This window comes from Aotus nancymaae, unplaced genomic scaffold (assembly GCF_030222135.1).
Source record: "Aotus nancymaae isolate 86718 unplaced genomic scaffold, 86718_ANA_hifiasm-v0.15.2.pri h1tg000019l, whole genome shotgun sequence".
NCBI lineage: Eukaryota > Metazoa > Chordata > Mammalia > Primates > Aotidae > Aotus > Aotus nancymaae.
In genome coordinates this window covers 52,386,864-52,413,807 of record NW_026988431.1, presented here as the reverse complement: position 1 = coordinate 52,413,807, position 26,944 = coordinate 52,386,864, and the positions used below count along the sequence as shown (strand labels likewise).

Sequence of the window (26,944 nt, the reverse complement as noted above, 5' to 3'; positions counted from 1 at the left end):
CTGGCTGGGAGGCTGTAGAGATGGTTTCCGGCCTTTCCTAGGCATCCTGAAAAGCAGCCCCATCAACCTCTGGCAAATGGAGCATCACCTGCCCCCTGTACCTGGAAAAGCCCAACCTTGCACACTTTCTTGGTAGAAGTTTCTCGTAAAACAAAAACAAACAGGGCTAGCACAGTGGCTCATGCCTGTAATCCCAGCACTTTGGGAGGCTGAGGCTAGCAGATCACGAGGTCAGAAGTTCAGGACCAGCCTGGCCAACATGGTGAAACCCTGTCTCTACAAAAAATACAAAAATTAGCCGGGCATGGTGGTGCGCACCTGTAATCCCAGCTACTTGGGAGGCTGAGGCAGGAGAATCACTTGAACCCGGGAGGCAGAGGTTGCAGCGAGCCGAGATCGCGCCACTGCACTCCAGCCTGGGCAATAGAGTGAGACTCTATCTCAAAAACAAAAACAAACAAAACAAACAAAAAACAACTCTGTGAATAACTAAGACATACTAAGACATTTATTTCTGTAAGGCAGAGTTTTGAAGGGATCAATCATCTCAGACATGGGCAGTAAAACCCTCTCGAACTGATGAATTTGCAGAAATCAGCTGCAGACTAATGCACTGCTTCTTCTAATCCATAAAAATTGAAGCTTTTTGTTTGGGTCTACTATGCTAATATCCCAAGGAAGAAAGATTCACAGTCACTTTCATGAACCATAAACACTAAGAAGAGACTTTGAGAAATGGAAGAAAAAAAAAAGAAAGAAAATGAATAACGTGATATTGCTGCTGATGGATAAGCCAGAGGTTATTTGATTACACATAAATATAAAATGTTTGGGTGGAAATACAGAAGCATCAGTGAAATGTATGGATATAAGTGGGAATTATTAGAAAACCTGATACACAAGATCAGACTAAAAAGATTGGTAACTCTAGCTTTCTTTCTTTCTTTCTTTCTTTTTTGAGACAGAGTTTTGCTCTTGTAGCCTAGGCTGGAGTGCAATGGCGTGATCTCAGCTCACCGCAACCTCAGTTTCCCAGGCTCAACTGATTCTCCTGCCTCAGTCTCCAAAGTAGCTGGGATTACAGGCATGCACCACCATGCCAGGGTAATTTTGTATTTTTAGTAGAGGTGGGGTTGCTCCATGTTGGTCAAGCTGGTCTCTAACTCCCAATCTCAGGTGATCCACCAGCCTTGGCCTCCCAAACTGCTGAGATTACAGGAGTGAGCCACCACGCCTGGCCCAATTCTTTAGTTTTCAGTAAGTTTGGCTTTAATATAACCTCATGTTGGTTAGAGGTAACAAAAAAATGAGTTTACAAGTACCTTTTAAAAAACTATCAACCTGGGGCTGAACAAAACTCTGAGATCATTCCTACTACCTGGGCGTTTCCGAGCCTAAATATCATCTTTGAACTAACTACGCTTTACGGCAAATACACCACAAGAGTAGGGGGAAAAATTTAAATAACATAAAATGATGCAAATATTGAAAAACAGATTAGTGGAGAGAAAAAAATTAAGTATATGTATAAATGAGAACAGATAAAGACCAGTGATGAGGAGCAGTGACACAGCATGCTCGACATAATTAACAAATATGTATAAGAAAGGCAACAGTTACTTTTTGTTTTATTTTATTTTATTATTTTTTTATCTTCCATTTTCAGAAGACAGGAAGATAATTATTCACAAAAGGGAAGTAGTAGCCAAAACGAAGCCAAAACAAATACACAAACATCAACAACAAAAAGCAAGAGCATCTGAGAAACTAGGGGAGCACCTGCAGATCTGAAGAGAGACTTGGTGAGTTAAGGAGAATGATTATTACAACTATCCTGGACAGGAAACAAATAATTAAGGACACTTCAGCCCTACAGATTTAACTGGGGAAACACACAAATAAAAACCCAAATGAGGCCGGGCTTGGTGGTTCATGCCTGTAATTCCAGCAGTTTGGGAGGCAGAGGAGGGTGGATCACCTGAGGCTGGGAGTTCGAGACCAGCCTAACCAACATGGAGAAACCCCGTCTTTACTAAAAATACAAAATTAACCAGGCGTGGTGGTGCACGCCTGTAGCCCCAGCTACTCAGAAGGTTGAGGCAGGAGAATTGCTTGAACCTAGGAGGCAGAAGTTGCAGTGAGCCAAGATGGTGTCATTGCACTCCAGCCTAGACAACAAGAGCAAAACTCTGTCTCAAAAACAAAACAGGCAAAAAACAAAAACAAACAAACAAACAAAAAACAAAAAAACCCAAATGTATTTCTCTTTCCTTATATTCATTTTTCTATTTCTTTCTCTCACCAGGGAACACTCAAAAACACTAAAAATCAGAAAGCCTTTTAAATTCTAAGTACAAATAAGTGGCATACAAGTGGAATAAGAAGTTCTCACACATATTCTAACTACGCCAGGCATCCTAATCTAGACTATTTCATGAGCTGCTTCTGAACCCCTCAGATACCTTTCCTATTAGCCCTTTCTTGGTTTTGTTATTTCTCCTTTTGGGGGGGTACTCTTTAGCTAGAACAAAATCTATCTTCACTTGTGGGGTGAGCCACACAGAGATCTTCTCTCCCTTAGCTTTCTTTTTTTTTTTTTGAGACGGAGTTTCACTCTTGTTACCCAGGCTGGAGTGCAATGGCGCGATCTTGTTACCCAGGCTGGAGTGCAATGGCGCAATCTCGGCTCACTGCAACCTCCGCCTCCTGGGTTCAGGCAATTCTCCTGCCTCAGCCTCCTAAGTAGCTGGGATTATAGGCACGCACCACCATGCCCAGCTAATTTTTTGAATTTTTAGTAGAGACGGGGTTTCACCATGTTGACCAGGATGGTCTCGATCTCTTGACCTTGTGATCCTCCCGCCTTGGCCTCCCAAAGTGCTGGGATTACAGGCGTGAGCCACCGCGACTGGCCTCCCTTAGCTTTCTATCATCCAGGGAGAGCACTGTTCTGTTGCTATAAATACACACAATGATGAGCTGAAGTCTAAAAGGAAGAAAACAATTTTATAATTATTCTGACAACACAGGTTTAACAACAAAATGAAATCTTTTCTATCAAATGATAAAAATTAGAATCTACTTCTAGATTTGGAAGCTCTTAAATTATGAAACTGGATCTGTACTCCAAATTAAATTTGGGAAACACCCATTCTTGAAAAAAAAAATTTTTAAAGGTGGCATCTACTGAAGCACTGAAGCGGGGCAGAGGTCACTAAAAGTGGGAATTAGAAGCAGGTGACTTGAGGCTGGGTCAGGCTTGGGCTGAGGAAGTTGGATGACGATATTTAATCTTCATAGACCTCAGTCTCCTCCTTTGAAACAGTGAGACTTTGATGAGATGATCTACCAGAATCCCTTTCTGTCTCTAAAACCCTATTACCTTTCTACTGAAAATGCTCAATTTCACAATTGACACTTGAATTTCTACAAAAGTTTAGTGCAAAATGGTCTCCCTGTAACTGACAGTAGAAAGTGTGCTTAGAGCACAGGGAGTATCAAGCAGCTAAGGAAGAGCACCTGCAAACGCTGTTTTCATTAAAACACTAAGGACCGAATTTCAAAAGTAGGAAAGCAAGACCATTCATCTCCTCAGGGGCAAAGGTCTAGAAATAAAAACAAATTTCTATTTTAAAATGTAAATGTAATATCACAGCATTTGGATAAGCTTTTAAGAAAGGACCTGGAATTAGTACCTTAGCACTAATGAGAAGGTTTATAGTGTAGCAGCTTTGAGTAAATTAAAGAACTAAACAGAAAGGCTTGCACAAAATACATTCACCAACCAGATAACAACCATACATAAAATGTCTACACTTCAGGGAATGTGCAATATGTGTTTAAAGGGGAAGGGAAACTTAAGATAGTTGGACTGTTAAGAGACATATCCATAAGAAGACAACAGAGAATTCAAGATAAAAGTAATTATGAGCCGGGCATGGTAGCTCACGCCTGTAATCCCAGCACTTGGGAGGCCAAGGAGGGTGGATTATTTGAGGTCAGGAGTTCAAGACCAGTCTGGCCAACATGGCGAAACCCCATCTCTAAAAAATTAGCTGGGTGTGATGGTGGGTGCCTGTAGTCCCAGCTACTCCACAGGCTGAGGCACGAGAATTGCTTGAACCTGGGAGGTGGGGGTTGCAGTGAATCAAGACTGTGCCACTGTACTGTAGCCTGGGCCACAGAGCAGGACTGTCTGGAAAAAAAAAAAAAGTAGTTATGATGTCACCAAAACAGCAGGGAACCAAAATCAGAAATTGACAAGTCGGGCCTGATTTCTGTCAGGTGTGAGATTTCTGTCAGGTGTGAGATTTCTGTCAGGAATGCCAGCAAGGAGTCTGGAACTGAAAGTGCAGGCAGAACAGGAAGGGATGGAGGGAGGCAAGGCGATGCCAGTGGTGAGATGTTCAAGAAGCTCTGCCAGTGTGTGATGAGAATATCTGCCTCTGTTTTTTAGATGTACATCCTGAACATTTTCCTGCGGATGTCTAAAAGGTCCACTATGTGCAAACTAATTGGTAGGCAAAGATTTCTTTTAATCAAACTACATTTTCAAAGACTTGGACAATACGATGATACATCCAATAATAACTTAATTGTACACACACATAGATAACCCCAGAACTAATGGTATATTTTCAAAATTTTAAGAATTGTTTACATGTGGTTTACCTGCAACCTAATTTAAAAACAAACAAAACCTAACCATATTTCTTTGAAGTCTAGAGTACATGCCAGTAGACAGAGCAGCTTTTGCAGCTCTTAAGCAAAAATCATCATAAATAGGAAAGTAGGTAAGAACCTTTCATTATAGTACTAGATATTTCAAGGTAAAAGGTTGAAGCACAGAATACATTTCACCCTGGTAATTTCCAGTTATAAAAATAAAAAAATTAACACTGTCATGTCATGCTCTCTAACTAACAGAAATAAGAGACAGCTGCATTCCACACAGAATGTTTTCAATGCTGTGCCCCAGGCTGCAGAATCACACAACTTATTAAACTTACAAACTTTACTATATTTTGTAGGAATACTAAAGGCATCTTAATTCAAGTCTACCAAAACAGAAACTCATATGATTTAAACATAGCCCAAGTAACTAAGAAATAAACTACTCAGCCGTTCAAGCGACTTTAGTAGTATCATTGATGGGGAAGGAGTAACTGAGCTGTAATTCTTACAGAATAATACATTGAAAATAACCTATAATTAGTGCCATTCTAGGAAGAAATGTAGGTAATTTAAAAAGTGTGCTACTAGCTAATAGTAAAAACTAATAAAAAAGACAAATTATTTTCAAGTACTTTGGAAATAACTTCATCAGAAGAATTTGCTTTCAATTAACGTGTCAATTAAAATTGTTCTTATCTTCTCATTAAATGAGGAAAATCCACCTGTCATAGACACTAAAAAATAATAAAGCCGCACTTAAAGTGTGTTGAGTCTACAACTAGAACTCTTCTCTAATTTAAAAATGGTTCATTTCCTTCTTTTAAACAACAGGAGTAAAGACTAGTTGGATGTGACATGTGATCTCATTGCTCTCTTGTTTTCTCTTAAGAGAGAGGGCACAGGCCGGGCGCGGTGGCTCAAGCCTGTAATCCCAGCACTTTGGGAGGCCGAGGCGGGTGGATCACGAGGTCAAGAGATCGAGACCATCCTGGTCAACATGGTGAAACCCCGTCTCTACTAATACAAAAAATTAGCTGGGCATGGTGGCGCGTGCCTGTAATCCCAGCTACTCAGGAGGCTGAGGCAGAAGAATTGCCTGAAACCAGGAGGCAGAGGTTGCGGTGAGCCGAGATCGCGCCATTGCACTCCAGCCTGGGTAACGAGCAAAACTCCGTCTCAAAAAAAAAAAAAAAAAAAAGAGAGGGCACAGCCACCCAGCCACCTGAAGGGCGGTATCCGAGAAAGCAGGGTGAAGACGGAATAGCGCAATAGGAAAGAAGGAAAACCTCCTTCAGTGCTTTAAGCATCATGGGATGGCAAAATAAAATAGTACTTCTTTGGAATACAGGAGGCACCTTCTTATACAAGTAAACATATACCTACAATGTGATCAAGCCATTCTCACTTCTAGTTATGCACCCAAGAGAAATGGAAGTATATATTCAGGCTGGGCACAGTGGTTCATACCTGTAATCCCAGCACTTTGGGAGGCTGAGGCAGGTGGATCACCTGAGGTCAGGAGTTTGAGACCAGCCTGACTAACATGGTAAAACCCTGTCTTTACAAAAACACAAAAATTAGCCGGGCATGATGGCTGGTGCCTATAATCCTAGCTACTAGGGAGGCTGAGGCAGGAGAATCACCTGAACCCGGGAAGCGGAGGTTGCAGTGAGCCAAGATCGCACCACTGCACTCCAGCCTGGGCAACAGAGCAAGATTCCATCTCAAAAATAAATAAATAAATAAATAAAGTGTATATCCACACAATGACTTGTACATGAATGTCCACAGCAATTTTATTTGTAATAGCCAAAACCTAGAAACAACACACGTGTCTATCAACAGATTAAAATGGTATATCCACAAAATGGAACACTACTCAGCAAGAGTTGGAACAAACTAATATACATAACATGGATGAATCTCAAAATAATCACTTGTTGAGTGAAGGAAGCCAGACAAAAATCCATACATATGTGTGATTCCACTTATGTTAGTTTTAGAAGACATGAACTAATCTATAACATAGAAATCAGATCAGCTGGTTGCCTAGGGACAAGATGGTGGTATTACAAAGCAGTGCAAAGATACTTTTGAGGATGCTAAATATATTCATTATCTTGATTTTCATGATGGTTTCACAGGTGTCTCAAAACACATACATACGCCATACGTACGTCAAAACTCATCAAACTGTACATTTTAACTATGTACAGTTGATGTATGTCAATTATACCTCAATAAAGCTATTTTTATTTTTTATTTTATTTTAATTTTTGAGACAACATTTTGCTCTTGTTACCCAGGCTGGAGTGCAATGGCGCAATTTCGGCTCACTGAAATCTCTGCCTCCTGGGTTCAAGCAATTCTCCTGCCTCAGCCTCCCAACTAGCTGGGATTACAGGCGCCCACCACTACGTCTGGCTAATTTTTGTATTTTTAGTAGAGATGGGGTTTCACCATGTTGGCCAGGCTGGTCTCAAACTCCTGGCCTCAGGTGATCTGCCCGTCTTGGCCTTTGTAATCCCAAAGTGCTGGGATTACAGGCATGAGCCACTGATCCCGGCCAATAAAGCTATTTTTTTTTCTTTTTTTTGAGACACAGTCTCGCTCTGTTGCCAGGCTGGAGTGCAGTGGCATGATCTCAGCTCACTGCAACTTCTGCCTTCTGGGTTCAAATGATTCTCCTGCCTCAGCCTCCCGAGTTGCTGGGACTACAGGTGCCCACCACCACGCTCAGCTAATTTTTGTATTTTTAGTAGAGACAGGGTTTCACTATATTGGCCAGGATGGTCTCCACCTCTTGACGTCATGATCTGCCAGTCTTGGCCTCTGAAAATGCTGGGATTACAGGCGTGAGCCACTGCGCCTAGCCAATAAAGCTATTTTAAAGGAAAGAGTCAAAGTGGGCTGCATCTCCAGGGACAGAGAACAGGCTAGACATGGAAGAACACACCCTCTGAAGGAGAGGAACTCTCAGGGAAAAACACAGAGAAAAAGATGTGTAATTATATTCCATTTAGGAGGAAGAGTACACTGAGGCAGTAACCCACTGCCCTCCTTGGCAACAGGTCCACCAGAGCCTTCTGAATAGGAGGAAGAGGGCTACAGTGATGCACTAAGGCCCTGGAGAAGCAGAAGAGAGAAAGCCGACTATCTGTGGCTTGCTCTCTAAAGAGGGAAAACTGTCCAGTCCTGTGCAGCAGAGTCAGAATAGGCAGGAACATAAGAATTTAAGGCCAGGTGCAGTGGCTCACACCTGTAATCCCAGCACTTCAGGAGGCCAAGGTAGGCAGATCTCGAGGTCAGGAGATCGAGACCATCCTGGCCAATACAGGGAAACTCCGTCTCTACTAAAAATACAAAATATTATCCAGGCATGGTGGCAGGCACCTGAAGTCCCAGCTACTGGGGAGGCTGAGGCAAGAGAATCACTTGAACCTGGGAGGCAGAGGTTGCAGTGAGCCAGTATCATGTCACTGCACTCCAGCCTGGGTGATAGAGCAAGCCTCCGCCTCAAAATTTAAAAAAAAGGAATTTAGGAGAAACATAACTTCTGCAAGCAGGACTCCTAATCTGACATCAAAAGCACCAACCCCAGAACCTTTCTTTACTCCGTGTATGGCCCTTGAGTTTATAAAGTGTTCACCCACAAGAGGGAACGCAAACCCAGGGCAGGACTGTGAGCAGCACGCTGACACCAGATGAGCAGGGGCTGGCCATGGAAGAGCACTTCTGGGAGTAGTTCTGGTTTTGGGTAGAGTCCCTCACCCTCTCTGCATGCGTCAGGCATTTATTTGTGCCAGGTACAATGCCAACTCCTGGGGATATGGCTGCCCCACGTGCTGACATCACAGTGGAGGGCTGGGTCAGGTGCTGGAGGTCTATCTTGAGCTCCCAGCTCTGAGATGGAGCAAGGATCCAGTCACCAGAGTGTTTCCATCAAGATTCCTCAGGCCCCTCCATGCTCTGACACCAAAGACAGTTCCTGACAGCATCCAAGCTCATCACCCTTCACAGATACCAAGAGGGAGATTAGCTGTTTAAACCCATCACAAAGTGAAGGTCAGTGCTAGCTTTAAATCCCACCTAAACATTGCGTGTTTTTAAATTTGCCTCTCAATCTTCCCTGAATTAGGGACAGCAGATTGCCAACCCATTGTTGAGACTTCAGTCATCCTTCTGTGTGCATCACAGCAACTGAGTGGAAGGAAAGAGCACTGGATATGGAGTTAGGAGACCTGGATTCTGTCACTATTCTGCTCTGTAGAACAGTATGTCGTTAAAACAAAACAATATAAAACACTGTCTGTGAAAGGAGACTCATAAGTAAGAGGATTTTGATGATTCCCAGTTCACTTATGTCCTTAATTCTAAGAGAGTGCAATAAGGGACTTGTCAATAGGAAACCCTTTAAGTTTCAGGGAGGTGGGAGCGCCTTCCTTTACTTTTATTTCAAATTATTTTAAGCATTAAAATGAGGGGGGTGGGGGGGAACTAGTCTGCTGTCAGAAGAAAGAACAATACCCCATTCATAAGTTTCTCACTGGGCCTAAGGCAAATCACTTAACCTCTCTGGGTCTCGATTTTCTCCAACTGTAAAATTAGGGAGTTGGATTAGGTCTGGGTTGTGTTGCTGTTATAAACCATTCATTCATTCATTCATTCATTCATTTGATATTTGAGAAACTACTCCATCCCAGGCATGTCCCACACAATAGGTTATAGAATTAAAAAACAGGCAAAAACCCTGCACTCCTGCCTACATTTCAGAGATAACAATAATAGAGAACTAAATCACATGATGTCAGAGAGTGACAAGCACCAGAAAACAACACACCAGGAGTGCTTGAGTTGGAGTGGAGTGCTGTTACTTTACTTCAGGAAGGTGGGTGGGCAGCTTCTCTGAGCCAGTGAGAGTTGAGCTGAGTTGATAAGGAACCAGACACTTGCTTCCAAGCAGAGGTAACAGATGGGTAAAAGCCCTGATGTGGGAATAGGCTTACTTGATGAAGAGAACCTATTCGCCTTTCATCGTATACCCTCCTCCTAGTGGTGTGTATTAATGTCACTTAAATGTGTTCCTACAAGACATTTTAAAGAGGAGTAAAATATCATTGGATTTGAACAATTCCTTCAAGACAGGCCTTCTTTTCCACATGACTCCTTTGTTCTTCTCAGGTTTCTGTCTTCATGATCATAAATTCCCATACTTATTCCAGGCAACACTAAACAGGATTTAAATCACTGCTTTTCAATCTTTTATAACAGCGACCCATAGTGAGAAATAAACTTTATGTTGCGACCCAGCGTACATATAAAACTAAACAAAACTTTTAAAAATCACCAACTTTACTATGACTCCCTATAGTACACTATCATATATTCTATTTTATTTAATTTTTTAAAAATGCTAAGGTGACTTCATGGGTAACTTACAGTTTGAAAAACACTATTCTAAACCACCATTGACTAGTGACTAGTAATTTTGTTCAAACACAAACCAAGACACGAAAAAGTCCAGCATTAACCTAAAAGGCCATCTCCCTCTTCCTTTTGTCTGTACACATCCTTGTTTTGACACTGAAATCTAAATCTCTCTCTGTGTAACTTGTAGAGGAAATGACCAGAAGGGGCATTTTCAGGAAAGCTGGGAGTGAAAGAAAGAAACTCAAATATGCAAATATGCAAACTGTTCACTAGGTGAGGATACACCATGGTTTCAAAGACTGCCCAAGAAGGAAAGATTCATAGTCTTCACAATAACGAGAAGAGGTATGTGTGTGTTGGGGGTGGGAGTGTGAGGTGGTGCTACGTAAGCCATCAAAGTTTAAGTTCCTGGAGGGAAGGCAGTCTGTATCCTTCCCTTCCCTTACCCCATGTGGACTGATGTGTAACTACAGCACTCAGAACCATCCCTGACACACAGCACATACATGGGTGCTCAAGAAAATTTTGTTTCATAACTTTTGAATAATGGAGCTCGTCGTCACCATCAAACCCTAACTTTGCATGTATACTCAATTATTAAATTTTCCTGGAATGTATAAATGTCATGCAATAGTAAACTAACCGCTTGCTTATTTCCCAGTCATTGTTCAAGTCCAGGTATTAATGAGGTATTTTTCTCAAGCGCAAAGTGGGAAAAGGCTGTTTTCTATTGCAAGGTACAAGAGATAGTATTGGCTGCAAAGGAAAGATTCCATGTCTGTTAGTGGCCATGGTAAACTCCTAAACAGCTGGGATTAAAACGAGTATGTTTAATCTAGTAAGTGGTTTCCCAAGGGAAACTAACCAGTGGGCTCTGTCAGCCAAGGGTCTCTCTGATAGAAACCATGGCAATTTCTCTGTGAAACACAGTTACCATCCTCACCCCTGAAGTCAGAAGTGTATGCACCCAATTTTCAGGAGCTCCGGGGTCCTAGTGTCGCAAAAATTACACCTGCAAGTCAAGCATTTTCCCACCTGCCACACAGCTGCCACACACAGAAAGCTCCTTTCAACTGTGCTCTTCAGCCCTAATTAGGGTCATCATTAATGATTTCAAATTACAACTGTTACTTTATCTCAAAACAGTGCTAAAAAGGGGAGCTAGATTCATGATGGTTTTAAGTCATTTATCTGCTCTTCTCTCAGGGGCAAAAATGATGTTGAGACACGTGTGAACCTGCCAGAGCTGCTTCTTATAGATGCGGCCCTCCTCTTCCTCCCCCTTTTCCACTCCAGCACCCCTCCCTGTCTGGCTTTCCTGAATTGAGGAAGTAGCCTCCGGTAAGAAACTGTAAGTGGCTCCCTTATCAAAACAAGGAGGGATTCACAGCAGAGGGAGTGAGTCAGGCGACCAAGAACCGCTCCCTTATCCTGACAGGTCCATTTACCCCATTCCCCCAGGTCAACAATAACTTGTGTTTCATAAAGGAAGAAAGTCTTAGAGAAGGAAAATCAACCCATCCAAATACAGGAGCATCTACTTAACGCAAGACAGAACCAACCCCGCTGCCAGACCGGTGGTGTGGGCAGGCGAATGTGTGCGTGTGCAGAGGGACAGCCTATATATGGATGAGACATTAGTGGCAACGACAGGAGAGACACCACGATTGACAAAGCCACAACTATTACGACTTGAAATATCCCCCGCAGGCACTGACTTTCGGTGCCAGAATCTCCCCGGATTTATTTTCAGGCAAGTGACTCACAACCTGGTCTCCATAAGTAATTCCATTAAAATGAGTCGCCGGTTCCACTAACCCGACTTTCCGCTGCCCTCTAGCTGCTCCTCCTTCCTCTCCGCCCATCCTGCAAACCCAGACAGCTCAAAGACTGAGCAACCTCATCCCCAGGGGAGCAGACAGCAAGCCCGCCGGCCCAGACACTACCCTCGGAAAAGGATGAATGGGGCCGCGGGCGGGAGGAAGCGCAGTGAGGGGGCGTGCGGGCTGTGCGCGGGGTGTGTACGCGTGTGTGCGCGCGTGGGCACGCACCCCGGCCAACTTACGGAGGTGGAGTTGGTCCTCGCCTGGCTCTGGTTCCGTACCTCCTGCTCCCGGAACTGCAGCCCGGCCAGATGCTTCTCCAGCGCCTCCCAATCCATAGGTGGCACGGGGGGCTCTTCGGGGACGCACGTCCCGCCGTCCGGGGGCTGAAGGCAGAGCCCCTCAGTCGCCGGGCCGCGGCCATCCCGCCGGCCCCCAGCCGGCTGGGGCTTTTGGATCGCCCGGCGGGGGCCTCGGGAACTGCTCGGCCGGCCAGCCACCACCACGTTGCCATTGTGCCTGAGGTCCTGGGGGTCGTGCTGGTGGAGGTTGCCGTTGGGCACCGGGGGCGGCATGGCGGTGGTGGCGCTCCTGCCCCCGCCGCCGCCGCCGCTGCGGGTCCTGGCGCTTAAGTCCCTCGGTTCCCGGGTCGGACAGCGGTCATCCCGGTACCCTCGCTGGTCGCGCTCGTCCTCCTCCTCCTCCTCCTCTCCGTCCTCCTCCGGCGCCCACTCATCAATCACCTTCTTCTGGTAGACCGGGAAGCGCTCTTCATAGTCCTCCAGGGCAGACACCAAGTCCAGGCTGCCCCCAGGCGACGATGAAGATTTGCACTCGGAGCAAGGGGTCACTTTGGTGGAGTTGGACTGTGAACTGGCGCGGCTGCTGCTGCTGCTGCTGCCGGCGTCACTGCCTAGATCCATCCCATCCTCTCGGTAATCCTGGGGGGAGGAGGTAGAGAGTAAGCCGCTGGGCCGAGCCTGCTCCAGCCTCCCGCCGCCCGCCGCGAACGCCCCGGCCCAGTGCCCCGCAGCCTGCGCCCGCTGGGTCCGAGGTGCGTCCCCCAAGGAGGCCTGGGGGGCGGGAGCCTGCACCAGCCTGAGGCTTCCCTCCTGCCTGCCTTTCCTCTCGCACAACCAGACTTCCTGCCGGTAACTAACCCTCAAATTAGCAAAGGGGTGCCCAGCCACCGGCGCGCACACTTTTCATACAAGGGGCCCCGCGGCGCGCGCAGACTTTGTATTAACCATTTTGCGCCGGGCGCGCCCCTTTACCCCGCCCCAAGGATTCTCCGAGAACCAGACACTTTCCCAGGAAATTATAATTCCCCGGGGGCGGGAACTGAGAAGGGGGTGGGCGGCTACTAATTTCGCACCTCGCTCGGCGCCACCCCCGCCCGGCCCCGCCCCTTCCCCGCCCGCGGCTGGGAGCCCGGGTCTGCGCGCGAGCTGAGCTTTACTTTCTAAGGAACGCCGGGCAGTCGGAGGTCTCCCGCCTCCGCGCCTCCACGGCCGGCCCCTCCTCCCACCCGCCGGAAAGCTAGGGGTCTGGGGCGTTCTCAGCCCGCGCCGGGAAGGGCGGTCACCCGCCTCCCCAAAAGGTGTGCCTGGCCGGGGCGCGGCGACGGCAGTAGCTGCAGGCGCCGCCACCGCCCTGGGGGAGGGAGGACGCGCCCTCCTGGCGGCGGAGCCGGTCCCGCCACCGAGCATGCCCAGAGGCTGCCGGGCGCGGCGTAGTCCGCAGTCCCGGTTTTCGCGGCAGCTGGCTGGAGCGGGAGGCAGGCTGGGATGAGGTTGGAGGGGCCCAGGATAGGCCCCAAAGAAGGGGGCACTGGGCGTTAGGGACGCAGACTCAGCCAGTCAGCCAGGGCGGCGAGCTGGGGAGAGTGCTATATTTTCACGCCGACACCCGTATTTTCTTGGCGTGCCTCAAGCCCTCTCTGCGTGACTCGTTACCCCGCCGAAGCCACCTGGGACCCCAAAAGCACAAGCCTGACGCCTCCTATTCCACGCGGAAGTGCCCGAGTGACCCTGTGAAGAGCCTCCCTCCCCTCACACACGCACATACACAAGCCCATGTGGGAGCCCGAGTGACGTGTGCTCGGTGGTCATGCACCATCATTTCCCTTCCACCTTCCTCCTCGCCGCTTCCTCTCCCTCCACCGCACAGCTCCAGCTGCCCCGCCACTGCCGCATCCCCTTCCAAGTTCAGACTGTGGGTGGAACCTGTTGCTTTAGCTCGCGTTTCCTTTCCCCTCTGGGCTGCACACTGAGGATGACCTCGGCGAGGTGTGTACGGGGAAAGGAGGGTAAGGGCGAGAGAGGGCTGCTGTCTGGCAGTGGGCCGGGGGGAGGAGGTGGGGGGGGCGTCTGTTTTAAAGGGTTGGGCGAGCCACCAGAGACTCTTTCCTACACCTCCAATCAAGGGGACCTTAAGGGAGGGGAAGAGGTAGACATCAGGTGAGGGTGCCCCTGGCACATCGCTGCCTTTGCTTCCCTAAATATTTCAGCTACCTGAGTCAAAGAAACCTATGCTGGCGTTTTCGAAAACACACGGGCCTTTGGAAGAAGGTTCTGCGAAATGAAAAATACCAACACTTGGAAAGACATGGATGCATCACAGAGCGCCTACTAAGGATTTCCTGTGAACCAACCATTCTGACCTGTAAGAACTGGGAAACTAGGAAATGCCCTTTTCTCTGTGGTGATTATGAAAAATATTAATTTTATAACAAAGTGGAGAGAACCAGTTTCTCTGAATTTCCAGATTTGGGCCTGTTGCTAATTATTCCCAGTGAATTCTAGCCTGGACCAAATGACTTCCCTGTCGTGGCACAGTCCAGATGGAAGAAAAGGGGAATGCACGGGGATTCCTAAGTAGGGAGTGGCTGCCACCCTGAAGATTCTTCTAAGCCCCAGTGGGATGTGGTGCTGAGACCCTTTTTGAAGTGATTTCTGTGAGGCACGACTCTCATGTCCTAGGTATACCTGAGCTAGGGAAGATAATCTAACCTTTCAACTCCTCTGGAAGCAGAAATCTTAGGAATAACAGGAAAAGGGGCCTTCTGGTCTGGCCAGCTCTTTTGTAAAACGGTACTGATGGTGATTTAAATTGTCTTTTACGGTAACATCTGTAAATAGCCTGTCTTGTGCCCCAAAGATGGTTTGATTTCGAGATTGCTGTGGAGCCCTGCCTGCCACTCTAGCGGGGTGGAGGTGGGCCTCTGATTTGGAAGATGTGAGTAGAAAACATTGGTATGCTGGGAATTAGATAGCTGTTTTTCAGTTCACCATATGACCTGGCATGGCTTAGATCACAAAAAGCTCCCTGCTCTGCGGCAGGACACAGGTAGACATTTAAGTACTGATTACCTGGGGTGATAAGGGAGACTTGTGGTTTCATTCCAAGTTTTGAACATTAGGGCCTCCTAAGCCACCCACCCAGACTCCCTCTGAGCTCTGGGCTCATCCCCCTGTTGCCCAGATGGTCCATGTTCAGGGAATGCAAAATAAGACCTAAGAAAAATGTTCGGGAAAGTCAGTCTACTGCCAAAAATGCATGGCATTTCAAAGCCAAATATAAACATCTTTGAATTACCTGTGCTTTTAAATTGTTTTCCGAACAGATATTTCTGGATCAGATAGGAAAATACCAGGTTTCCCTTTTTCTTTTCTCCTCATGGAAGGTGCCTGGCTAGCCCAGTTTCCTTTCTGTTTCCAGCCTTCCATCTCCTGCCAGGAGCCCTCCCACTTTGGAACAGGAAGCCCTGCCAACTCCTAGGCCCAGCAACAGCCTGCAGATATGTCCAGCAGGATGGGGAGATGATTTGCAAAGTGATTGAAAGATTCTGTCTTCCTGTTTACAGGAACATTTTTTTCAAGTTAGGGGCTTGGAGACTTAGTGTCTCCTGAAACCTTTGTAAATTAGACATCGGAGGTGTGGGATAAGCACCTTCATGCTCTGGCTCCAGCACCTTTCCCCATCAATCAACAAGTCCTGTCAATTCTACCTAAAGACAAGGTCCCTCTTAAATACCCACTGTCCCCACTCCAGTCTAGGCCACTGTGTCCTGAAATTACTAAATAGTTTCTCAACTGATCCCTGCCCATTCTCTTCAGGCAGCCAGAGTGGCCTTACTAAAATGCAAATCTGAACAAATCTCTTGCTTCATTAACTACTCCTCTACCCACCCAGGTCTACTCACTGCTCTTAAAGGAACTACTTCTCCTCCTCCACCCCACTTCTTTTGGTAAATTTTTACTCATCCTTCGAGTCTCAGCTTAAATGTTACTTCCTCAGGGAAGGCTTGCCTGATTCTCTGTACCTGCCCTTACTGGGTCAGGTGACATTGCGTGTGCCCATGACACTCACTGCATCCATCTTATGCACTGTGTTGAGGTTGCTGTTTAATTGCTCATCTTCTCTGCTAGACTTATGGTGAGAAATACATTTTATATCAAGACATAGGCCACACATTCATATAAAAATATATGCAAGGGAAAGAAAGTTTCATAAAACACTTATTTTATAAAATTGTATTCTAATTCATTTAAAACAAAATCTGGTCACACTTTACTGCATTGACTTCCTAACCCTTAGATGGGTCAGGGCTTCTATTGTGAAAAAAATACTCTAAATTCCGTGAAGAGAGGGACGATTTCCTTCATTCACGGTACATGGAATGGAATAGGAGCTTAATAGGTATTTGTTGCTGGAATTATTAAGGATAATATCTAAATCGTGTAATCCTCAAAGAGCCTATGAAGAAACTACTATTATCCCCACTTACAGATGAGGAGGCTGAAGACAGTAAGGTTAAGTAACTTGCCCAGTGTCAAAAAGCTGGTAAGGTAGATGGCAGAGCCAGGATTTGAACCTGAGTAGTTTGCATTGCCCCTTGCATATTATTTCATGGATGAATTTACCAAGCAAAAATGTCAGAAAGGGTTTCCTTGCAGCAACTTCAAGCTAGATCTCAGTCTGCCCTGCAGAGGCTCCTTGTGCAGTATTTATGTCCGTGCAGTGAAGACGGCATCTGGCAAGAACAGCTGTTCCCCTTTGCTCACATGTGCTCAACCTCCTCAACCACCAAGTCCAGCAATATTTAGCAAGTAGGGAGATTTAATTGTGTAAAGGAAGAGTACAGATACTTTCAAAAATGCAATTTCACATTGTTAGGAACTATGTGCTATATGTTCCCCCGCAAAAAACAAATCCTTTAAAAAGAAAGCCACCAGGAGATTGGGGTATTTATTTTGTCATCCATAGGAAATTGTCTAGATTAATACTCAAAGATAAGGGTAAGAAGATAGTATTCCTCAGGGGTCAGTGCTATTTATAGGACTTTAATCCGTAAAGGCAACATTTGGGAAAGGATATGATTAAAATATTAGAATCGAAGAGTATGAATGGGAAAATATTTATTTGCAGAATTCCCTAACTAATTTTTACATTATTAGCCCTGATGCCGAGCCTTAAGTTGTGCCATTTAGAGTAATAAAGAAATGGCTGGCAAAGGGTTGTATTTCATCTTTATTACATGAATTACATGCAGGTCACATGCAGTACACAGATGTTCTCCTATTTCATCATCTGAGTATAACTACATGGAGATATTTAACAGCCCTGTGGGGTAAAGTGTCCTGGATACAGAACATCTGGGGTTTGTTTCTGACCTTATCGCTAACCAACTTTACGACCACAGTTTCCTCATGAAGGAGCCCAGACACATGATCACAGTGTTTGGCAAATAGTAGCAATTAATTAAATGAATAAATAACGAGGGAACTAAAAAGCTTCTCCCAGCTTGAAGACTATGGATTTCATTCTAGAAACTATGAGAAATATAGTATAAAAATGTCTCTGAATCTTTTCATCACCTTCCTTGTTGGGGGATATAAAGCTGGTTCTTCCACTAATTAAAAACCAAGGTCTATCTCTATTAGGCAGGTTGGCCTTCTTGGGTGCATGGTAGTTCTTTTTTATTTCTGTAGAGCCAATGGGTTAATCTTAACTTACTAGTCTATACTTGTAGATATTTTGGAAATGGATTCTATGTACACTTAAAATCATTTTCTTCTTACTTTCACTTACAGAGCTATATTTTAATGAAAATAGTTCCTTTAAAAATTAACATATTAGGGCTGGGCGCGGTGGCTCATGCCTGTAATCCCAGCACTTTGGGAGGCCGAGGCGGGTGGATCACGAGGTCAAGAGATCGAGACCATCCTGGTCAACATGGTGAAACCCCATCTCTACTAAAAATACAAAAAATTAGATAGGCATGGTGGTGCGTGCCTGTAATCCCAGCTACTCAGGAGGCTGAGTCAGGAGAATTGCCTGAACCCAGGAGGCAGAGGTTGCGGTGAGCCAAGATCACGCCATTGCACTCCAGCCTGGGTAATAAGAGCAAAACTCCGTCTCAAAAAAAAAAAAAAAAAAAAAATTAACATATTAAATGTTTTTATTTTCTGGCAAACCATGAGATTATATTTGTTTTCAACATTTTCCTGAATTAAAAAAAAAATGAAATGGTAAAATATAGGCAAAATGGCACTTAAAAGATATCTCCAGTGACCTATTTTCCAAACTTGAAACCAGGACACGTCTTGACAAATACTACAGTGCTTACAGAAAGTAGGTGAATGTATGTTTGAAATGAAGATTATCCTGAACTATCTGTAGACATTGGTAAATGAAGCAACCCTAATGGCAGCAGAGGAATGGTGTCTTTATCAGAGAAAAGTCACACAGAGGGTGCCAGTCAGGACCTCAGCATGTGGCTGTACAGATTGTGTCCTGTATAGTGCCAGGATTATGAACCATACAACAGGTCTCTTCCAGGAGGGACCATTTGGCACCATTCACATAGATGACAATGTGAATGGTGTCCTCTGGAGTTGTGCAGTGCACAATCTGCATAACAGTACACGGAATCTCTGCAAGAATTCCACTGGTAGGAAATGTGCTCTCTTGACAAATTGGAAGAGGGAGGCTGGTGTTCTTTTGCTAATAAAGTCATTCCTCAGATTGGATGGCAATGTCAAAAATTCAACTAAATTCTAGTGTTTTTTTCTTTTCCCAGAAGTTTTTTACCACCATATTCTACTTTCCTTAAGTTCCTAGCAATTCTTAAAAATGCAAGTCTGGGCTGGGTGCAGTGGCTCATGCCTGTAATCCCAGAACTTTGGGAGGCTGAGGCGGGTGGATCACGAGGTCAGGAGTTCGAGACCAGCCTGGCCAACATGGTGAAATCCTGTCTCTACTAAAAATATAAAAATTAGCTGGGCGTGGTGGTGAGTGCCTGTAATCCCAGCTACTCAGGAGGCTGAGGCAGGAGAATTGTTCCAACACAGGAGGCAGAGGTTGCAGTGAGCCAAGATTGCGCAACTGCACTCCAGCCTAGGTGACAGAGCAAGACTGTCTCAAAAAAAACAAAAGCAAGTCTGTAAGCAACTCTGAACTTACTTTTTAAACTTCATTGAAGGAAATAAATTGAACAAAAGGGCGTTTAGAAAAAGCTGGGTATGTTTGTAGACAACCGCAAAAGGTCAGGGAAGCATTATAAGTCATAGGCATGGAAGTCCATGTATACATGACCCTAATATAAGATGAAATGTCTCCGAAACTGTATGCCTTCTACTTTAAAGTGTTTTGCTTATCAAAGAGGAACATTTTCACAAGATACTCTAGGAAGTTAAGACTGTTTTGGTCACGTCTTGACGTAATTCTGGAAACCTTATAAAGTCAGAAAATAGCTACGCAGCAGTGCCACACAGCAGGAGGAATGGAGGTAGCTCGGTGGGACAGGAGAGAACTCTTCAGGAGACTTGGCTCTGCCTCTGACTAGCTCTGTGTTTATGGGCAAGACCATCCCTGCAGCTAGCTCTCTGGGCCACTGGCTTCCTCATGAAAGTAGAGTTGTATGAAATTATCTGAGCCTTAGAAACTGCCAGAATTTCATGGGCTGTAACTTAGGTGCCTCCAGGGCCCAAACAGGTGAGGTAAATGAATGAAGGGGGCACCAGGGGTGACAGGGAGTTCCAGAGCTGAGTCATTGAGTCAGTGAACCACACAGCACAAAGGCATCTAATATAGCTTGGCTCTGTGTCCCCATCCAAGTCTCATCTTGTAACTCCCATAATTCCCATGTGTTGTGGGAGGGACCTGGTGGGAGATAATTGAATTATGGGGGCAGGTATTCCTGTGCTGTTCCGGTGATAGTGAATGGGTCTTATGAGATCTGATAGTTTTAAAAGTGGGAGTTTCTCTCACAAGCTCTCTTTTTGCCTGCTGGCATCCACATAAGATGTGACTTGCTCTTTCTCGCCTTCTGCCATGATTGTGAGGCCTCCCCAGCCATGTGGAACTGTAAGTCCAATAATCCTCTTTCTTTTGTAAATTGCCCAGTCTTGGGTATGTCTTTGTCAGCAGCATGGAAACAGACTAATGCAGTAAATTTGTGTCAGTAGAGTGGGCCACTGCTGAAAAGATACCTGAAAATGTTGAAGCCACTTTGGAACTAGGGAACAGGCAAAGAGATTGGAACAGTTTGAAGGGCTCATTAGAAGACAGGAAAATGTGGGAAAGTTTGGAACTTCCTAGAGACTTGTTGAGTGGCTTTGCTCAAAATGCTGATAGCAATATGAACATTAAGTCCAGGCTGAGGTGGTCTCAGATGGAGATGAGGAACTTGTTGGGAACTGGAGCAAAGGTGACCCTTGTTACATTTTAGCAAAGAGACTGGTGGCATTTTGTCCCTGCCCTAGAGATTTGTGGAACTTTGAACTTGAAAGAGATGGTTTAGGGTATCTGGCAGAAGAAATTTCTAAGCAGCAAAGCATTCAAGAGGTAACTTAGGTGCTTTTAAAAGCATTACATTTTAAAAGGGAAACAGACAATAAACATTTGGAAAATTTGCAGCCTGAAAATGCAGTAGAAAAGAAAAACCCATTTTCTGAGGAGAAGTTCAAGCTGGCTACAGAAATTTGCATAAGTAACAAAGAGCCGAATGTTAATCCCCAAGACAATGGGGAAAATGTCTCCAGGGCATGTCACAGGTCTTCATGGGGGTCCCTCTCATCACAGACCTAGAAGCCTAGGGCGAAAAGTGGTTTTGTGGGCTAAAGGCCGGGCCCAGGGTCCCTGTGCTGTATGGAACCTAGGGACTTGGTGCCCTGTGTTCCAGCCACTCCAGTCATGGCTGAAAAGGGCCAGCATATAGCTTGGGCCATGTCTTCAGAGGGTGCAAGCCCCAAACCTTGGCAGCTTCCATGTGGTGTTTAGTCTGTGAGTGCACAGAAGTCAAGAACTGGGGTGTGGAAACCTCCAACTAGATTTTGAAAGATGCATGGAAATGCTTGGATGCCCACGCAGAAGTTTGCTGCAAGAGTAGGACCCTCATGGAGAACCTCTGCTATGGCAATGTGGAAGGGAAACGTGGGGTCAGAGCCCCCATACAGATGTGACTGTCTAGTAGAGCTGTGAGAAGAGGACCACCATCTTCCACACCCCAGAATGGTACATCAACTGACAAGTTTGCACTGTGCACCTGGAAAAGCCACACTCACCCACAGCCCATGAAAGCAGCTGGAAGGGAGGCTGTACCCTGCAAAGCCACAGGGGCAGAGCTTCCTAAGGACATGGAAATCCACCTCCTGCATCAGTGTGACCTGGACGTGAGACATGGAGTCAAAGGAAATCATTTTGGAGCTTTAAGATTTGACTGCCCTGCTGGATTTCAAACTTGAATGGGGCCTTTAGCCCCTTTGTTTTGGCCAACATTTCTCATTTGGAATGACTGTATTTACCCAATGCCTGTCGTATTTACCCTCCTGCCATTGTATATCTAGGAAGTAGCTTGCTTTTGATTTTACAGGCTTATAGGTGGAAGGGACTTGCTTTGTCTCAGATGATACTTTGGACTATGGACTTATGAGTTAATGCTGAAATGAGTTGAGACTTTGGGGACTGTTGGGAAGGCATGATTGGTTTTGAAATGTGAAGATATGAGATTTAGGAGGGGCCAAGGGCAGAATGATATTTTTTGGCTCTATGTCCCCATTCAAGTTTTATCTTGTAGCTCCCATAATTTCCATGTGTTGTGGGAGGGACCCAGTGGGAGATGACTGAATCATGAGGGCAGGTCTTTCCCGTGCTGTTCTCATGATAGCGAATGGGTCTCATGAGATCTGATGGTTTCAAAAACAGGACTTTTTCTGCACAAGCTCTCTTTTTGCCTGCTGCCATCTGCGTAAGATGTGATTTATTCCTCCTTGCCTGCTGCCGTGATTGTGAGGTCTCCCCAGTCATGTGGAACTGTAAGTCCAATAAACCTCTTTCTTTTTTAAATTGCCCAGTCTCGGGTATGTCTTTATCAGCAGCATGAAAATGGACTAATATAGTATCCAAATTAAAATTTAGAATGAAAAGCAGGTTTCATCCTCAGTTCATCCCTAGATCACCACTTGGATCTCTGCTCCATATTTCCAGGGTACCAAGTCTGCATGCACATGAAAGAGTCAGGAAGATTGTACATCTCGGCCAAGATGGTCCTACTTTATACCTGTTGTCCTGGCATAATTAGTAACGGCACCCTCCTTAACTCTCAAAAGTGTCCTAGTTTACGTGAAAAGTCATACGGCCATCCAAAGTAAGGGGGAATCAGCAGTGACTAAACATAAACTTTTGGGAGCGGGTTTATTTATTCATATCTGTCCATGCCTTCAGATGAAGCTAAGTAGATTTGGCATTGTTTTGTAAGTGTACAGATAATTTATCTAAATAAACTTCCAAAATATCCCAACAAAAATGGTTCAATAAAAGCAGTATGTCATGAATTTTAAAATCACAGACAATGTAGGAAAGGCTATCAATATGTGAAAAATGTTGAACTTCACCAATAATCAAGAAAGAAATTTCAATAACAATAAGGTAACATTTTCCCTAACAGAATATTTAAAAATTACTTAAAACTCTAATACCCAGTGTCAGGATAGGTGTGATCAAAGGAACACTCATATACTGCTGGTAGGTTTCTAAATTGGCTAATACAAACTTTCTGGAATGCTATTTGATAACACGTTTTAAACTTCTTTATGAAGTTTATATTCCATAACCTGTTATTAATTCAGCAAATGCTTATTGAATACCTACTACATGCTAGGCACTAAGGGATAAAGTGGTAAAAGAGATAGGTGCTATTTTCTCCAAATGGGATTTCAGTCTAGTGGAGGAACAGACATTACAGGGAAAAAAATACACAAGAATTTAAATTACAGTTTGCAATAAATACCCAAAAAGTAGACTCACATGATGCTGAGAGAGGAACATGTGGTTAGTGCATGTATTGGGGAGGTATTAGGAAATGGGTTGAGCTGCTGAAGAGGGAGGGAAGGGTGAATAAAGGCCTGAATAAAGGTTTTGAGGCTGGAAGAAGCTTAGCACATTGGAGTAAAAGGAAAGAACCACTAGGTTGGAGTAAGAGAGTAAGAGAAAAAGTGGCAAGCTGAAGGTAGAGAGTGAGGAGGGACTGCAACTAAGATTTTTATCTTAACAGCCACTCAAGGATTGTGAAAGCAGATTGGTATTTTTGAAACTCTCTGATGGTGGCTTCCATGAGGGTGGGGAAGACAGAAAGAAATAGAAATATTAAGATATTTAGGAAGTAGAATCAACAGGATCTAGTGACTAAATAGATGGGGGTAGTGAGGGAGAGAAGAGAAATGTCACTGATGGGTTCCAGTTTTGTATCATAAGCAACTTGGTGGAAAGATGGTGTCACTTTACTGAAATGGGCAATAGGAAGAGGAGGTTTTGGTAGGGGAGAAGAAACAAGGAAGATATTGAATCTTTTCTGGATATTCTATATCTAAGATGTTACAAGACATACAAGTGGAGATGACAAGTAGATATTTAGCTATGTAAGTTTGGAGCTTAGCAGAGAGATCTGGGGCTGAAGATATAAAGATGGGAATCATAGCATAGGGATGGTATTTGAAAGCTTCGGCTTGGGTGACATGGTCTTGAGACAAATATGGAGTGAGAAGAGAAGACCAAGTTCCTAGTCCTAATGGACTCTAGCCCTTATAGAACTAGGAGAAGAAGCATGAGTTTGTAAGGAAGACAGGGGGTGGAAGCAGGGAAGGGCCAATAGTTACTTTTCTAATAGTCTAGCTTAGGGACACAGAAATGAGGACCTAGATAGATTTATGCATGAAGAGGCTCACTATGGCATTTACAGTAGTGAAAAATTAGCTTCAACCTCAAATGTCAAAAAAAAAATAGGTGTTTATATACATTGTGACACATTAATTCTGGGGAATAAATGCAGTCAAATAAGATGCTTTTGAAAATTATAACATTAAGTGAAATGATACGGTTTGGATCTGCGTCCCTACCAAATCTCATGTTGAATTGTAGTCCCCAGCGTTGGAGGTGGGGCCTGCTGGGAGGTGGTTGGATCACGGGGTGGATTTCTTAGGAATGGGCTAACACCATCCCCTTGGTGCTGTTCTCATGATAGGGATTTTCAAGACAGCTGGTTGTTTAAGGGTGTGAAGCACATCTCCCCCTGGTCTCTCTTGCTCCTGCTTTCACCATGCGAGACACCTCACTCCCACTTTGGCTTCTGTCATAAGTAAAAGCTCCCTGAAGCCTCCCCAGAAGCAGATGCTGCCATCCTTCCTGTACAGCCTGCAGAACTGTGAGCCAATTAAAACTCTTTTCTTATAAGTTACCCAGTCTCAGGTATTTCTTTATAGCAATACAAGAACAGACTAATACAGTGAATAAAAGAGGGTATAATATTATACATACAACATTATCACATTTTTAAAAATTAAATGGTTATATTCTTAGGAAAAAAACGTAGTGGAATGTTAACAGAAGTTAACTATGGATGGTAAGATTGCAAATGATTTCTTACCTTTGTATCTATTTGTATTCTTTAGTTTCTTTGCAGTAATCACAAGATTGGTGGTGTATTAGTTCATTCTTGTACTGCTATAAAGAAGAGAGGTTTAATTGGCTCACAGTTCTGTAGGCTGTACAGTAGCATAGCAGCTTGTACCCCGTTTCTGGGGAGGCCTCAGGAAACTTACAATAATGACAGAAGGTGAAGGGGGAGCAGGCACATTTTACATGGCCAAAGCAAAAAGAGGAGATAGAACTGTGCCTGGGGTTATGGGGGAGGGAGAGTGGGAGAGGGTGCTACATACTTTTGAATAGCCAGATCTTGTGACAACTCACCATCACGAGAACAGCCCCAGGGGATGGTGCTAAATCATTCATGAAGTATCCACCCCTAAGATTCAATCACCTCCCACTAGGTCTCACCTCCAACATTGGGGATTACAATTCTACATGAGATTTGGGTGGGGACACGGATTCAAACCATATCAGCTGGTAATATTTTTACAAAACAGAGGAAAACTTATGCATATTTATTTTACTTGAATGATTCTAAAATTTGTTAAGGAATTGCATTAAGAAGTAATTGTGGGCCGGGTGTGGTGGCTCACGCCTGTAATCCCAGCACTTTGGGAGGCCGAGGCGGGTGGATCACAAGGTCAAGAGATTGAGACCATCCTGGTCAACATGGTGAAACCCCATCTCTACTAAAAATACAAAAAATTAGCTGGGCATGGTGGCGCGTGCCTGTAGTCCCAGCTACTCAGGAGGCTGAGGCAGGAGAATTGCCTGAACCCAGGAGGCGGAGGTTGTGGTGAGCCGAGATTGAGCCATTGCACTCTAGCCTGGGTAACAAGAGCGAAACTCCGTCTCAAAAAAAAAAAAAGAAATAATTGCTCAGAAGGGCTGGAATTAATTTCTATAAGTTCTGTGATGAATCCCTTATGAAAAATAATTTTATAGTTCCATAAATCATCCACTAATTTGAAGTTTTTGAGTATCAGATTTTCTTTCTCAATATAGACTGCATCAGCACACTATGGTGTCATGACAGACTGAAGGACAGGTTGGCAAACTTTTTCTGTGAAAGATTAAATAGTAAATATTTTTGGCTTTGTGAGTCATATGGTCTCTGTTGCATATTCTTTTTCATTTTTTTAAAGCAACCTTTTAAAAATGTAAAACCTTGTAGCTCCCAGGCCATAGGAGAATGGATGACAGGCTGGATTTGGACCCTTGACCACCGTGTGCTGACCCCTGGACTAAAGGATGAATGCACAAGAACAATGCATACATACTTTTAAAATAAAAAGCTAACATAATATTGGAATTGTAGGTGAATCTTCGATCATTAGAGTACTAGAACCAGTTTGTATCTGTTTTCAACAGGAAGCAGACTAAATGGAAAAGATCTAAAAGAGCAATATTTAACAAGAAAAGTATGAGTTTTTAATGGAAAATTGATCCCCCGCAATTATGTCAAAGAGTTGTTATTTTTAACCTAGAAAAGTAAAAGCTAAAAGGATTTTTTTTTTTTTTTTTTTTTTTTTTGTAAAATGAAGAGTCTTTTAATATTTCTTCTAAAATCTTAGCTTTTTGATATTAGGAGGGGAGCATTGCTGTTATATACAAGAAGCTATTCAGTTGTTCATATCACAAATTTGGGAGCCATCCTTGTCTCCTTCTGCCCCCTGCCCCATCACAAAATGTGGTTAATGCTGTTAGTGCTCCAAGCAGATTCAGGTTCCTGGCAGCTGTATATGACCCACCCTACCCCCAGCTGCTGTGAGTGTTTAGCTGTGAAGGATGCACAGCTGTCCTCTATGGTGAAATTTATTCCTCTGCTTTCATCAGGCCAAGGATAGACTATCTGATTCCACGTCCTACCTGGCATTTCCTTCCTCTCTATCCTGCTTCTCTCACTTTCTTACCAGTTTATCACTTAACAAAGTATCAGCATCCAAATCCCTATCTCTAGCTCTGCTTCTAGGAGACCTGATACTGGATACCAAGTCCTAGTGATTCCAGCTTCTAAATATATTGGGCTATACACCTACTATGTACCCACAAAAATTAAAATTGAAAAGTTAAAGATATAGATTATATGT

At 44.4% G+C, this 26,944-nt stretch overlaps 1 protein-coding gene and 2 long non-coding RNA genes across 6 annotated transcripts in view; 2 read left to right on the top strand and 1 right to left on the bottom strand.

Annotated features, from left to right (window-relative positions):
• The window catches only part of SCHIP1 (schwannomin interacting protein 1), a 574,152-nt gene that overhangs the window by 121,568 nt on the left and 425,640 nt on the right, over positions 1-26,944 (bottom strand). The window contains exons 1-2 of one of the 4 annotated variants that reach the window (XM_064378865.1): positions 13,995-14,148; positions 12,170-12,868 (exon numbers count right to left, since the gene is read on the bottom strand). In XM_064378865.1, coding sequence (XP_064234935.1) covers positions 12,170-12,868; positions 13,995-14,048 — 753 coding nt within the window. In that variant the 5' untranslated portion in view covers positions 14,049-14,148. Of the gene's footprint in view, positions 1-12,169; positions 12,869-13,087; positions 13,140-13,174; positions 13,222-13,994; positions 14,149-26,944 lie in introns of those variants that run through there. The other 3 variants (XM_064378866.1, XM_064378867.1, XM_064378864.1) reach the window with 3 other exon arrangements.
• Positions 8,701-11,926, top strand: LOC105713591 (uncharacterized). The gene is made up of 3 exons (XR_001106589.2): positions 8,701-8,739; positions 8,813-9,003; positions 11,566-11,926. It is a non-coding gene; the product is annotated as an uncharacterized LOC105713591 (long non-coding RNA).
• The window catches only part of LOC135275895 (uncharacterized), a 28,675-nt gene continuing 15,466 nt past the window's right edge, over positions 13,736-26,944 (top strand). Inside the window, exons 1-2 of the long non-coding RNA XR_010343481.1 lie at positions 13,736-14,215; positions 14,437-14,591. This is a non-coding gene — a long non-coding RNA (uncharacterized LOC135275895). The remainder of the gene's footprint in view (positions 14,216-14,436; positions 14,592-26,944) is intronic.